This window comes from Hypomesus transpacificus, chromosome 17 (genome assembly GCF_021917145.1).
Source record: "Hypomesus transpacificus isolate Combined female chromosome 17, fHypTra1, whole genome shotgun sequence".
NCBI classification, from domain to species: domain Eukaryota; kingdom Metazoa; phylum Chordata; class Actinopteri; order Osmeriformes; family Osmeridae; genus Hypomesus; species Hypomesus transpacificus.
In genome coordinates this window covers 8,130,607-8,145,127 of record NC_061076.1, presented here as the reverse complement: position 1 = coordinate 8,145,127, position 14,521 = coordinate 8,130,607, and the positions used below count along the sequence as shown (strand labels likewise).

The 14,521-nt window shown below is 50.3% G+C and overlaps 1 protein-coding gene and 2 non-coding genes across 4 annotated transcripts; all 3 read left to right on the top strand.

Moving 5' to 3' along the window:
* The first annotated feature begins 613 nt into the window (after nucleotides 1-613).
* On the top strand, nucleotides 614-12,814 carry LOC124479930 (transportin-2). Of its 2 annotated transcripts, XM_047038891.1 has the most exons (26): nucleotides 614-720; nucleotides 2,382-2,481; nucleotides 2,757-2,832; nucleotides 3,373-3,522; nucleotides 3,918-4,024; nucleotides 4,256-4,389; nucleotides 4,512-4,593; nucleotides 4,724-4,846; nucleotides 4,946-5,064; nucleotides 5,289-5,349; nucleotides 5,900-6,071; nucleotides 6,279-6,431; nucleotides 7,408-7,633; nucleotides 7,959-8,130; nucleotides 8,434-8,520; nucleotides 8,610-8,717; nucleotides 8,936-9,094; nucleotides 9,749-9,836; nucleotides 10,025-10,123; nucleotides 10,646-10,681; nucleotides 10,906-11,001; nucleotides 11,221-11,296; nucleotides 11,507-11,606; nucleotides 12,128-12,202; nucleotides 12,430-12,574; nucleotides 12,676-12,814. In XM_047038891.1, the coding sequence occupies exons 2-25, from the start codon at nucleotides 2,383-2,385 to the stop codon at nucleotides 12,535-12,537; spliced, it is 2,706 nt and encodes a 901-aa protein (XP_046894847.1). In that variant the 5' UTR covers nucleotides 614-720; nucleotide 2,382; the 3' UTR covers nucleotides 12,538-12,574; nucleotides 12,676-12,814. The 2 variants fall into 2 exon arrangements, with proteins under 2 accessions (XP_046894847.1, XP_046894848.1); XM_047038892.1 differs by lacking the exon at nucleotides 10,646-10,681.
* LOC124480121 lies at nucleotides 2,222-2,292 on the top strand. The gene has a single exon (XR_006957520.1). It is a non-coding gene; the product is annotated as a small nucleolar RNA SNORD41 (small nucleolar RNA).
* LOC124480122 lies at nucleotides 3,729-3,799 on the top strand. Its single transcript, XR_006957521.1, has one exon. It is a non-coding gene; the product is annotated as a small nucleolar RNA SNORD41 (small nucleolar RNA).
* Nucleotides 12,815-14,521: the final 1,707 nt, after the last annotated feature.

The following is a 14,521-nucleotide window of genomic DNA, read 5'->3' as shown; positions in this document are numbered from 1 at the left end:
AGCAGAACGGACCACACTTCGTAGGGCCTTGCGGTCCCTGTCTGTGCAGCTCCCATACTACAACTAGCCAGAATGCTCTCGATAGTGCATCTGTAAAAGTTAGTGAGGATGACTGAGTCCATACCAAACTTCTTCAGTCTCCTCAGGAAGAAGAGGCGCTTACGGGCCGCTTTGACCACCTTGTCCGTGTGAACAGACGGTCAAAGCGGCCCGTAAGCGCTGGACACTGACTGACAATTAGTTGTTTCGGCAGACCTACTTAGTTATCATAATATGAATAAAATGCTTAATTGTGTGTGCATTATCATCACATTGTAATGTTATCATAGTTTAAAAGTAGACACACGCCTACAAGTAAACATTTCAAATATAACTGCTTTATATGCCGTTGTCTAAAACTATTTTAAAATAGTTGCCTACATATAAAAATATTGTCATAATTATTTACTGTCGCACTTTGTTTCGTAAAAATGTTATTGGGGCTTTAGGGTTTATCACAGGTATCTGAAGATGAATTAGGGTTTAAAATAAGTGCCCCCATGGGTGCCCCAGCCATGTTTTGTTCCTTTTCGATTAAACGCTTCGCTAAAATTACGGAAGTCGAAAAGGATCAGTGAGTGAATCGGCGTGCTCGTCTAGGTTCAGTAGCTAGCAAGGATTCGCGAACGAGCACGAGAAAGAAGCGGCCCGTCTAAAAACTTCAATCTATAAATCAATATTGTACGTATATACCTTTTAATGTATTCATTCAAATGTTCTCTTTTAAATGAGTATTTAGCCGAGTGGCATCCGTAAAATGGTTGAGGACGACGTTGTTTGCTTTTTCGCGAATAGCTGAGCAGTTGGAATGTTACAGTAGTTAGCTAGACGTTGCCAATGTTATAGCTAGAGCTAGCAAGCGAACTAGCTAGCTATACATTAGGCTTAGTGTATTTCCTGGAATCAAACTATTCCGTGGTCTGGACAAATACTTATTCCCTGATTGTGTAGTATTAGTTACTGTTGTTAATCATGTGCGTATAGAGATCTGTGATTTTACAAGTTACTTTTGGTTCCGATATACGACGGTAAATTGTAAACATGCAACTCAAACCGCCATTGATCGTGGATGTTTCAGTGAATATTCGGAGCCTTGGTTGGCCAACTGGTTTAGCTAGCAAGCAGGCGAAGACAGCGTAGCTATGTGGTGTGTGCAAGCAATGAAACAAATAGCTAGCCGTTGCGATTTGACTAATACTATAGTACACGTTTATAATAACTTGTATTATCTAGTTTAAAACGAGGGAGGTACTTGTCGACCTTTAGTGCCCATGCCGATGTTGAGGCCGCATGTTTGGCCCTTAGAAATGCATGGATGGCGAAGCCGGGGGCTGCCGTGGTGAGAAGGGCAAGTTCAGTGCCTTAGACCCAACTTATACTTGTACAGACATGGACCTCACTCACAATTGACTAATCGTTTCTAACTCTGAATATATCTACACAAAGTGACTCGTGCTAGAATAAAGCAATCTACTAGTCGGAGGCAGCTAATTTAAGCACAATCAGTAAGTGTGGCAAAGGCTATCTTGTACAACACGGACATCTGACTAAGTTGAGTTCTGTTTTCACACCAGCGCTTTAGCATGCCATCCACGTCAAAGCTTAATTAATTGAAGCCATGTATAATTCATTCAAATATGTTATATCCTTACAATCAATTCATTTGAAGGTTAGTAAACGCTGCAAGTTGGTAACACTGCTAACCAGAGTTTCTCACCGGCGGAAATGGCCGGGTGGCGTGGGGGTGGGGGAGGATTAGGGCGGTTAAGCCGGGTCACCGAGAGATTTTGTTCCCTGTGTTGGAACAGACATGGCCTCGTTTTGTGCCACAAGCCGATTCCCAATTATAATTTAGGCGTTACATGTGAACACCCAGAAACAAGCGTGTTGTCTGTGTGTACTCTGCTGAAAAAATCATTTTCAAACTAGACAAACTGTCGCAGAGGGCTCTATTTTCGACATAAATACGTGCACTTTTAATTTAGCGTTTCTTTACACTAAGCTATTAGTAAGCACGAGGTCTTTAGAACACCAACCCTCCCTTATTAATCCATGCCTTCTATATTGTTAATTGTTCATGAATTATTCTAACTGTAAAAAGGTGACCATCTGCTGCTTTCACAATAAGGAGCCAAAGCCACACCATTTTTATTTTCTTTTGGGTTTCTATTGGGTTATCCCCCTGGAGATGATGCATATTACAATGACCTCTGACTTTCAGTGATGGTTTTGTATTCATACTGTCTGATCCAGAACCCCCATACGCTCATCTGCATCCCTCTGCAAACTCGTCAGTACTCCCGTTTACCATTCATCTCTTCATTGTGTGTGTGTGTGTCCAGGATGGAGTGGCAGCCAGACGAACAGGGACTTCAGCAGGTCCTCCAGCTCCTAAAGGACTCCCAGTCACCCAACACAGCCACACAGAGAGCTGTTCAACAAGTATCCTCACCATTGACTGCCATTGAAAGGGACGGGTGGGGATTGTGGGTGATTGGCTGTGTTACATAAGAGTTCCCGATAGTCAAGTATGCCGTTCTGTATATATATTTTTTGGTTGGGTTGATTAAGTCATCCTGTCAACTTGCATCAGTAGTGCTATCCGCGGGAATTATGTAACTGAAAGAAGTACCTGAAAATAGTTGAATTAAGGAGTTTATTCTTTGTTGTGATATGCTCATGATGTAGTCTTGGATAACCCTTAACCCCATTGTCAGAAACTTGAGCAGCTGAACCAGTTCCCGGACTTCAACAACTATCTCATCTTTGTGCTCACAAGACTGAAAACTGAAGGTGGGTTCGGACTTCTTTGTTTCACTGAGTAGAGACACACTGCTCTATCTGCACAAGAAGAGCTCATATACGTGCCTCACCAATCAATTCACTCTTGACAGGTTCCTGTATTGCCATCTTTTATAACCTGACCATAAAAGTTTCAAACGGTCCAGTTAAACCTCTCCCTTTCTTCTGGTACCCGCAATAAAGCAATGACAGACACGTCTTTTAAAGTGGCAGAAAGTTACCAAAGTCCCTTCCCTCTCAATGCATCTGTGATGAACTCTTTTAAGACATTCGAAATCTGAATCAGACATGTGGATGTTTTTTTTGACTGAAAACTGCTGAGAGAGGTGGCTCACTAGAGGGACATGGAGGGATTAGATGTGGTCACATATTTTGCCACCTTCATTTTGAGGGTCCCCCTCCTTTCCTGCACACCCTTCCACTTACTGGTCACAGCTAGCAAGATGGTGGATGCACTCATTCCAGGTGTGTGTATATATATATATATAATAATATAATTGTACATTTGATGTCTTTGCCCTTTCCCTGCAGATGAGCCCACTCGCTCCCTGAGTGGTCTGATCCTGAAGAACAATGTGAAGGCCCATTACCAGAACTTCCCCCCGGCCGTGGCAGACTTCATCAAGCAGGAATGTCTGAACAACATCGGCGACCCCTCACCACTCATCCGTGCCACCATTGGTGAGTCTGGCCCTGTGTGTGTATAAGACTGTCTGTAAATGTATTTTTGAACTGTCCTTTTTCTTATGAAATATGTACCGTTGCCACCAACTGTGGGCATTTTGCAGTGCTGGTGTTTCTTTTGCCCGTCCTTACACAAGTTCTCCCTCAAGCTTACCCTCTGTAAAATGTCCAGTCTGTCCCCATCCCATCTCTCTCTCCCTTCTCTGGAGATGATGCATACACTATGACAGCTGACTATCCGTGAAGGTGTTCGTATTCATACTGTCTGATCCAGAGACCCCCCTCCCCCCTGCTCTTCTCGGCTCTCTCCACCCACCAAACTGCACTCGGTTCAGTCGGATAAAGACTTTCTTTTTCAACCTCCGTCTTTTCCCCCCTTCAAACCTCCTCAGGCATCTTGATCACGACAATCTCCTCCAAAGGGGAGCTGCAGACATGGCCGGAACTCCTGCCTCAGCTGTGCAACCTGCTCAACTCGGAGGACTACAACACCTGCGAGGTCTGTACCACCCCCCCCCCCCCCCCCCCCCCCCCCCCCCCCCCCCCCGAGGCTGGCCCTCGCCCCCTAATGTCCTGGATGTGATGCATAACATACCTTCGGTGATTGCCAGTGACGCTTGTCGTATTCATACTGTCTGATCCAGTCCCGCTGCCCTCGAAAACGTCCGCAACCCAATCTGTGTTGGATTGTTCACGCCTGTCTGCCTTTGTTCGATTCTCCGCGCTTTAGGGCTCGTTTGGCGCCCTGCAGAAGATCTGCGAGGACTCTTCAGAGCTTCTGGACAGTGATGCTCTCAACCGCCCCCTCAACATCATGATCCCCAAGTTCCTGCAGTTTTTCAAGCACTGCAGCGCCAAGATCAGGTACGTTTTCTAGTTGCCGAATACACCAATTTCTGAAACAACCCTGCTATACAGTCACTAAGGATGGTCATTTCCCAGCGTGTTTCCCCCCATGGTTTCTGAATATGTTCTCCCCCGTCCAGATCCCATGCCATAGCATGTGTGAACCAGTTTATAATCGGCAGAGCACAGGCGCTGATGGACAACATTGACACCTTTATCGAGGTGAGCTGGGACCGGTATCATCGGGTGTCAAACGGTGTCACAGTGTACCGCAGTCGGCCGTCAACTGGTCATGCTAACTCAAGTCTCCTCCTCCACCCTCCCTCCGCTCCACGGACCGGCCGCCCCCCAGAGTCTGTTTGCGCTGGCTGCAGACGAGGACTCGGAGGTGAGGAAGAACGTGTGCCGGGCCCTGGTCATGCTGCTGGAGGTCCGCATCGACCGCCTCATCCCCCACATGCACAGCATCATCCAGGTGAGAGGCTCTCCTTTCCTGATGGACACCGGGCAACGTCCAGCCGGTCGGTCCCCCTCCCCCCATCTCTGACTCTGGCCCTGTCTCCCTTTCTCCCAGTACATGCTGCAGCGCACCCAGGACCCGGACGAGAACGTGGCTCTGGAGGCCTGCGAGTTCTGGCTCACCCTGGCCGAGCAGCCCATCTGCAAGGAGGTCCTGGCTGGACACCTGGTGCAGTGAGTAGCCGCGCGCTGCTTGCGATGCATATGCAAGATATGGCTAATATTCAGCCCTCGGCCTACCATGTGGTCTGTGGGGGGGCTGAGTGGGCTCAAAATGGCGTGCCCTTCTGACCGTTGTGCATGGCAGGAGATGCAGCCGCGAAAGGCTGTCGAGTTAAGGAATTAGTGCAATGCTCATGAATGCGGTTTGACCTAACATCCCTTCAACCATCCCACAGACTCATTCCTATCCTGGTGAATGGCATGAAGTACTCTGAGATCGACATCATTCTTCTAAAGGTAACGCGCGCCTTGTAACGCTCTCTGTTTCTGGTGAGACCCCCGTCTGTCCCTCTCGCCTCTCCTCCTAGGTTCTTTTGTCTTTGCCCTTGTCTCTTCTGGCTATGTCACTTCTTTGCCTTGAGCTGGAATGTCCCTGGGATTTAAACAGACCCACATGGCCTCCTGGGCTGGCTCCCGAATCTGGAGTGTTTCTTTTCCTCTTTCCTCATGCTTTCTTCCTCACCAAGTTTCACACCGCAGCATCACGTTAAACCAGACAGACCTGTGCAGACAGCCCTGACTCATTTTTGTCTCTAGACACTCATTTGCACATTCGGCAGGTGATTTCGACGATTGCCTAATTCAGTTATTTCTAGCTGCAAAATGTTTTTTTTTGGGGGGGGGGGGGGGATCTATTGGATGAAAGTTCAGCAAGATGGGGTGGGCCCATTCATCACGTCAAAAAAGCCAACAACTTCAAGACCGTTCATTTCTCTTAACATTGTCTTCCATAATCCACCAACACATATTTTCTCATCATCATCACCTCATCCCACCTCCTCTCCAGGGCGACGTGGAAGAGGACGAAGCGGTGCCCGACAGCGAGCAAGACATCAAGCCCCGCTTCCACAAGTCCCGCACCGTCACCCTCCAGCACGAGGGCGGCGAGGGCGAGGAGGGGGAGGACATCGACGAGGACGATGACGACGACGACGACACGCTCTCTGACTGGAACCTACGTGAGCACTGGCCTCTTCATCCACTCGCAACAGTTCAAAAGTGTCTTGGGGGACAGCCAAATGGGCTACTACTGTATGCTAAGGCTAACCAGAGAGTAGTTAAGCAGGACACGAAAGGAGCTGTACAGGTTGTGTACAGGTGATGTTTCTGAAGGAGGGTAAGTGTAACCGGTAGTGGTAACTTGCCTGTCCTGCTGTGGCGTGCAGGGAAGTGTTCGGCGGCGGCGCTGGACGTGCTGGCTAACGTGTTCCGGGACGAGCTGCTGCCCCACCTGCTGCCGCTGCTCAAGGGCTTACTCTTTCACCCCGACTGGGTCATCAAGGAGTCTGGGATCCTGGTGCTGGGGGCCATCGCTGAGGGTACGCGCTCTCAACTGTCTCCACGCCCTTCACTGTCTTTGGCTGTTTCTCCCCCTTCTCGATCACACACTCTTATCTCTCTCTCGTGCTCTCTCCCTGTTGTGCTCTCTCTCTTTTGCTCGTTCTCTCTTGTGCTCTCTCTCTCTTGTGCTCTCTCTCTCTTGTGCTCTCTCTCTTGTGCTTTCTCTCTTGTGCTTTCTCTCCTGTGCTCTCTCTCTCGTGCTCTCTCTCTCGTGCGCTCTCTCGTGCTCTCTCTTGTGCTCTCTCTCTCGTGCGCTCTCTCTCGTGCGCTCTCTCTCTCGTGCGCTCTCTCTCGTGCGCTCTCTCTCGTGCACTCACTCATATACATCACTCTTCACACTCTGCCCACTAAAGCAGAAGTTGCTTCAAAGCAACATGGACGCACGTCCACATCTTCCTCTCCTGGAATATGGAGCTTTGTCTCCCACGGGGACGTGAGGCTAACCTGCCCTGCCGCCTTGGCCAGTCCTCCAGATAGAGCCACAACCATCAGCCCTTCCGAAAAGCAGCGTGTCGTCAGGCTGTTCACTCTGCAGATGTGGAGCTCAGCTGCTCTACTCTGCCCCTCAGTAATGACACATCAGTTCTGCTGACCCACTTAACACCAATAGGATGTAGACTAAGTGGATTCCATCAGGGAGAATTGTTTTTTTTATTAATGCACAACACGCACTTAAGAACCTGTTATGGCTACAGCTAATGGATGGCGTACCAAGCCAGGCAAACTATCGATTTCAAGCTAGCGTTTCAAACGACTCCCTCGACACGATCGACATAACAGATATACGGAGGCCACCGCGACAGGAGCCGAAGGTGCCGCTGCCGGCCAGACATGCCACCGATACACACTCCCTTAACCCAGGAGTCTGGTGCTGGCTTAAGGCTGTACATCCTTGATTTGTTTTATTTCGCCTCAAACGTAAACAGGTGAACTAACACCCCCCTCCCCCCCCAGGCTGTATGCAGGGCATGGTCCCCTACTTGCCGGAGCTCATCCCCCACCTCATCCAATGCCTGTGTGACAAGAAGGCCCTGGTGCGCTCCATCGCCTGCTGGACGCTCAGCCGCTACGCCCACTGGGTGGTCAGCCAGCCGCCGGACTCCCACCTCAAGCCGCTGATGACCGAGCTGCTGAAACGCATCCTGGATGGCAACAAGAGAGTTCAAGAGGCTGCCTGCAGGTGTGTGTGTGTAGGGGTGGCAGCTGGTTTGTGTATTTTTATTTTTATTTACAACACCCCATGAGTTGTTCATGCAAAGCGGGTCAGCGTCGGTTTAGTGTTTGGATGGCTTAGCCTCCCAAATGTGTATCTGACACATCACACTAGGGTGACACAGCGCTGGTAGACTGCTGCTGACAGTCGAGTCAGTCAGTGTCGTCGTCCTCCCCCCCCCCCCCCCCCATGAATTGTTCATGCAAAGTGGGTCAGCGGTGGTTTTGGTTTTGATAGCTTAGCCTCGCAAGTGTGACTCTAACCCCACTCCTCTCCCCCTTCCCCTCCCCAGTGCGTTTGCTACTCTGGAGGAGGAGGCATGCACAGAGCTGGTCCCCTACCTGAGCTTCATCCTGGACACCCTGGTGTTCGCCTTTGGCAAGTACCAACACAAGAACCTGCTGATCCTCTATGATGCCATCGGGACGCTGGCCGACTCCGTGGGACACCACCTCAACCAGCCGGTACGCACACACCACCTCAACCAGCCGGTACACACACACACACCACGTCAACCAGCCGGTACACACAAACGCCACCTCAACCAGCCGGTATGCAGAGAAGACCCCACGGCTGTGTACTGCAAACAGAACTCCACCTCCCAGAATGCCTCAACTCTTGATTCCCTTGTGGGGATCCAGAGGGCCCGATGCGGGTTTCCTAAAAGTTGACTTTCCGCGGCGCCTCCGATTGTCAGTTGTAGTCTCTGCAGCGTAGTCCAACAGATGGACGCTCGTGTTCAAGAGGTCCGTCTGCCCCATTCACAGGAGTACATCGAGAAGCTGATGCCCCCCCTCATCGCCAAATGGAACGAGCTGAAGGACGAGGATAAGGACCTCTTCCCGCTGCTGGAGGTCAGTCTCATGGCCATGGTGGGATACAAGCGGATTGGTGTGGTTTGTTTTCGTTGTCTTGACGTGGATGTTTCTCTTCCCACCCCCAGTGTCTGTCGTCAGTAGCCACAGCACTGCAGAGTGGCTTCCTGCCCTACTGTGAGCCGGTCTACCAGCGCTGTGTCACCCTGGTGCAGAAGACCCTGGCCCAGGCCATGGTGAAACCCCACACACTCACTCTCATATACACACGTGCAAACCCATCTTCTCACACTGCCCACTGTAGCCAAAAATCCTTTCACCATTTGTGTAACGAAATAACTTCAATTTGAGTTAAAAAAAAAACGTCTACATTCAGAATGAACACGCTATAAGTTGCGAGTATGAACTCTCATGGCGAAACCCACTCCCTCACGTACCCCCCTCCGTCCTCCAGATGTACAACCAGCACCCAGACCAGTACGAGGCCCCCGACAAGGACTTCATGATCGTGGCCCTGGACCTGCTGAGCGGCCTGGCCGAGGGCCTGGGGGGCCACGTGGACCAGCTGGTGGCCCGCTCCAACATCATGACCCTGCTCTTCCAGTGCATGCAGGTATGTCACCCTCTCCAAGACAGAGAGGAGGAGGAGGAGGAGGAGGAGTCCCACTGCTCTCTGTGAGGACCTCCTCCCAACAGACAATTGGGAGTCTGAGTAGCCATGGGGATGTGGACGCTTTTGGACTCTGGAGGTGCTGTATGGTGAGGGGGGGGGGAGACGCTTGGATGCCGGACTAGGAGGGGAGGGGAAAAAAGGATGTTTGTTGGTGGTTTTCAGCATGGTGCACAGCATGTCAGTAGCCCGAATCTGCCTTTCCCCAAGGCTGTAGTTAAGAGATCACATCTGGGCTCTGTCTAACTTGAGTGCATTTAAGAAGTAGCCGGTGCATTTTTTCCTCTCTCTCTCTCTCTCTCTCTCTCTCTCTCTCTCTCTCTCTCTCTCTCTCTCTCTCTCTCTCTCACTCTCACTCTCACTCTCACTCTCACTCTCACTCTCACTCTCACTCTCACTCTCACTCTCACTCTCACTCTCACTCTCACTCTCACTCTCACTCTCACTCTCACTCTCACTCTCACACACACACACACACACACACACACACACACACACACAAATAACCAAGATGTGTGTTTTCAATGTATTTGTACTCGTACTGTGAGTCTTGGGTTTGTCTGAGTGTTTGTGTGTGTGTCTGTCTCTGTGTTCCAGGACAGCATGCCTGAGGTGAGACAGAGCTCCTTTGCTCTACTGGGAGACCTGACCAAGGCCTGTTTCCCTCACGTCAAACCCTGCATTGGTGAGTCGCAACACACACGCACAGAGCAGAACACCCTTCACAGTAAATAAACGTCCTTTGTTTTTGTTCTGTATGCTGATGTTTGTATGTGTGGTGTTGGTGTATGGCATATCTGTGTGTTTGTGTAATGTTGGATGTGAATGTTTGTGTATTACTGAATGTTAACCTGTGTGTGTTCCTCCCCACAGCTGAGTTCATGCCCATCTTGGGGCTGAATCTCAACCCAGAGTTCATCTCTGTGTGCAACAACGCCACCTGGGCCATAGGAGAGATCTCCATGCAGATGGGTGAGCCGCATGTCTCTCTCTCGCTCCCTCCTAGCTAGGTCTCTCTCTTGCTCGCCTTCTCTCTCTAACTAGGTCTCTCTCTTGCTCGTTTTCTCTCTCTCTAGCTAGGTCTCTCTCTTGCTCGCCTTCTCTCTCTAGCTAGGTCTCTCTCGCACGCTCTGTCTGGCCAGTGAAGCAGTGGATGTAGATATGCGTTGTGCTCCCTGCAGCCACGTCACGTGTGCGTGTGTGTGTGTGGGAGGTGTAAGCCTGCTGCAGTGTGGACAGCACTCAGCTGGTGCTCCTCTTGCACCTGACCGCAGGCTCAGTGTTCAAGCCCAGCAGAGAGACCGACTTCCCAGTAACCTGTTCGTGCTCGGGTTTCCCAGAGCTACCAGGCCCAGCGCTCCCACTAATTGTGTGTGCGTGCCTGCGTTTGCCATGTGTGTTGCGAGTGTGCCTGCGTTTGCCGTTTGTGTGTGTGTGTGCCCGCATGCCAGAGCAGCCGTCAGAGTAGTGACAGTGTGTATACTATCTCTACAGGCAAAGATCACAAGCAGGAGGAAGGGGATTGTGCAGGTGAGCTAGGGAGACCAGACCCCAACACTGACCAGTTAGCAGGACCCCCCCCAACACTCCTGTCTTGAAGACAGACCTTCATCAACCACTACATAGTGGTGACTGAACGCTGCTTGTAGTATAAGGCCTTACTGTGGTTCTTGACCTTTCTAAGGAGGATGGGGTCATTCTGTGATGTTGTGTCGGCAGGGGTGTGATTGGCTCTTCCCTTTTTCGAACCTCAGGAGCAGAGATGCAGCCCTATGTGGGCATGGTCCTCAACAACTTGGTGGAAATCATCAACAGACCCAACACACCTAAGACTCTTCTGGAGAATACAGGTACACACACACACACACACACAACCTTTTCTCTGTTGGCTGTCTACACCAATGATGAACTCTTCTAACAGACATTCGAAATCTGAACTGTTCTTTGTGGAGGTTTTTAGCTCTGAGCGTGTGGCTAGGATATCAAGCAGGTCTCACTCAAATGGGGCATACCATCCTGTGATACCGACTAACCTCTCCTCCTCCTCTCTCTGGGTCTTCCCTGAACAGCCATCACGATCGGCCGGCTGGGCTATGTGTGTCCACAGGAGGTGGCGCCACAGCTGCAGCAGTTTATTAGACCATGGTGAGTCCACTCTTTTTGCATACAACCACATACACACACATTGTCACTCACACATGCACATTTAACATCTACCAGGCCTTGGACTGAGAAATCTGACTTCCGATCCAAATGACAGAATTTCCAGGTCTCGTTCCATTGGTCGGTTTTGACCAGTTTATCGGTCCAACACGGCCGGCCTGTTGCTGACCCCTCCCTCTCCTCTCTGCCCAGGTGCACGTCGTTGAGGAACATCCGGGATAACGAGGAGAAGGACTCTGCGTTCCGCGGCATCTGCATGATGATCGGAGTCAACCCCGGAGGAGTGGTACAGGTGAGGAAGCGCCCTGTCGTCCGGACACTTCCTTCAGTCCCGCAGGAGAGCAGAGCTGTGACCGCGACTCCAGCTCGCACGTCCTCAGGGTCCCCGTGTCCCTCCCCTCTCGATGCATCTGTGATGAGCTCTTTAAGACATTCGAAATCTGAATCAGACATGTGGATGTTTTTTTTTGACTCTGAGAACTGCTGAGAGAGGTGGCTCACTGGAGGGACATGGAGGGATTAGATGTGGTCACATATTTTAGATCTGGATCTCAAGTTTTTGGGTGTTCATAAGTCTTTCTGCACGAGAGTGATATAGGGAAGATGATCTGCGTAAGAGTTCATAGATAGATAGGTGCATAGACCCTGAACTTCTTGCTCTCAGGTTTACTCTCCAGTCCTCAGAGGACACAATGACTGGAGTATAGGAGCAGGGTAGGGGGGGGGGGGGGGGGGTCAGGAGAACATGAGGGAGTCCAGATGAACCTCATGGGTGTTGTCCTAAGCACTGTGGTGGTGTCTTCTTTTGCACAGGACTTCATCTTCTTCTGTGATGCTGTGGCCTCCTGGGTCAGCCCCAAGGACGACCTGAGGGACATGTTCTACAAGGTGAGCTCTCAGACAGGAAACTTGCCATTTTATGCCTCGTACGTTCGAGTCGGGAGCACAGCCTCGTCACTCGGCGCACTGTCACGATCTCTGTAGACGTTCCAAAAATCCCCCAAAACGAACCCGTGCGATATTTCAAGTGAGGGTTGCTGGAAGCCGAGAAGGTTCCATTTTAAAGCCTTGTCGCCCCCGAACGCCTCCTCACGTCCACCTGTGGTCCTTTCTAGATCCTACATGGCTTCAAGGACCAGGTGGGAGAGGAGAACTGGCAGCAGTTTTCCGAGCAGTTCCCCCCTCTGCTGAAGGAGCGGCTGTCGGCCTGCTATGGTGTGTAGCCCCCCCCACCACCCCTGGACGACGTGGGACACGCCTGTAAGTTCGGCGGGCGCCCCTCCCCACCCGCCGTTGCCCTCCTCGGGTTGCGTCTGGATGAAACCCGGTTGTTGACCCGTTTTTTTTTCTCTCTCTCCCAGGTTAATGTACGGGAGGGTTTACTGGGGGAACTCATCCATCTGTGTAATTGCACTGCCCTGATCGTGGGGGGGGAAGGAGGAGGGACGCGACTAGCCTGCCCCTCCGGACGGGCCCCACGCCCTGTGTGTCTCCTGTGAGGGTGGGTGGGAGGGTGGTGGGGGGAGGGTACTGGGGGGGAACACGCAACCTTCTGGATCAAACGCCTAACTTACAACCGACACTTCTCAAAAACAAGACGACGCGCAAAGCCACAGGGATTCTAGACGGGGAGGGAGGGAGGCGTAGACGGGGCCCCCCCCCCCGCTCACGAGGGGGGGGGGGGGGGGGGGGGGGGGGGCCCCCTCTATTAACTAAGTCTATTAAATACCCAGGTTAGAGGACAGCAGTGTTGGGAGGGGGGAGGGCAGGTGTCGGCAGCGACCACATTTACAGGATACCATCTTCGAGGAAAATCGAAACCAGCCTGGAAGCCACAGTTATAAAAAATGGATAACCATGACGACACTCATCATAAGTAGGGCTGACACATATTCTGAACGTGCTCAGGCGTGCAGGCAGCTGCCCTGGGCTCGAGGCCTGTGCACAAGCACATGCGTCCGTATTCCAGTAGGCATCGATAATCTCTTAACAGGGTGGGACTGACGTAGCGCTAATGTTTCTAGCAGCCCAGAGACTAGCCAGAGGCAAAAGCATGAGATGCTTTCGTACGTAATAAGGGGGAGGTCTCCAAGTGTAATTGCACCTTTACTACTACACAAGCATTCATAGAGAATACATATACACTTCATACTGGGTCTAATCCTTTTTATGATTATTTTTGGTTTACATTTAGCAGAATTTTTCCTCTTCCCTTGGTTGCAGAATTCATTTTTTTCCCCCTCAAAAGAACTACTAATTAAAGTGTAGTCTGTTTTTCTGTTCAATACTGCAGCAGTCATCCTTCAAGGAATCATTACTGTAATGCTGAAGTCTGTCATGTTTTTTTTTCTTTTATTAGCTGTGATAAGGGAATGAGACAAGGTTTGCATGGCAATGATCATCTCTTGTCAAGTGATGTGATTCGTCTGTGTGTGTGTGTGTGTGTGTGTGTGTGTTATGTTGCAAGTCCATTTTTACGTTCAGACACAATGCTCGTAGGAAGAAGTCAATTCCAATAGGTATCACCCACTCCATGACATCTACTCTGTGATCGTGTCTTACCTGTTTCTTTGCCTGCCATAGAACCGGTGATTTAGTGTTGAGCAGTGTTGCTTAGTTAAGACAAGGTTTAACTCACCCAATAGTAAGAGAATCACTCACTGCAGCGAGCGTTATACTGTAGTAAGATGAGTCTGTTTGCTGCTACTGCTTCTTGGTTTTTAGATTATTTTCAATGGACTTTAAAAAGAGCGATAAGGCCTCAGTAAGAGCTTCAGAATAAGTTGCAGGTTCTTACTGATATTATGCACTTTTTTTGTTTTGTAAAATTAGTCTCTTAATGTCAGGAAATATACCTGCCATAAGGTCTCTGTTCAATGAGTTTTAGACCATTAAAGCTTGCTAAAGTAAAAAGCAATGTAAGGATCATTATAAAGCAATGGTAAGTGAGTAGGTAAGACTAAGGCCTCCGTTCTTAGGGAAGTTTTAAGAACACCATCCAATGAGATGGGTGGGATAGCTGTAGAGGGGAGGGACATCCCAAGTATTTGAATTCGGTGCACATCCCAGTGTTCCAGCCGGTCCAGCCTGTCTAATTGTAGTGCTCCCAGCGGTTCCTCAGGAGCTTTTTGCAGAATGAGAGGTGGCTGTGATGAGTTGGTGGTGGTCATCCCAACCTGCTGTCAGTGGTCATAAACGAAAGACCGA

What these genes read in the sequence shown, in the direction of transcription:
- LOC124479930 (XM_047038891.1), top strand. Translation starts at nt 2,383, where the DNA reads ATGGAGTGGCAGCCAGACGAACAGGGACTTCAGCAGGTCCTCCAGCTC. An exon ending in TCGACATCATTCTTCTAAAG is followed by an intron (nt 5,350 to 5,899) that starts GTAACGCGCGCC and finishes CCTCCTCTCCAG; the next exon opens with GGCGACGTGGAAGAGGACGA. An exon ending in GCTCTCTGACTGGAACCTAC is followed by an intron (nt 6,072 to 6,278) that starts GTGAGCACTGGC and finishes TGTGGCGTGCAG; the next exon opens with GGAAGTGTTCGGCGGCGGCG.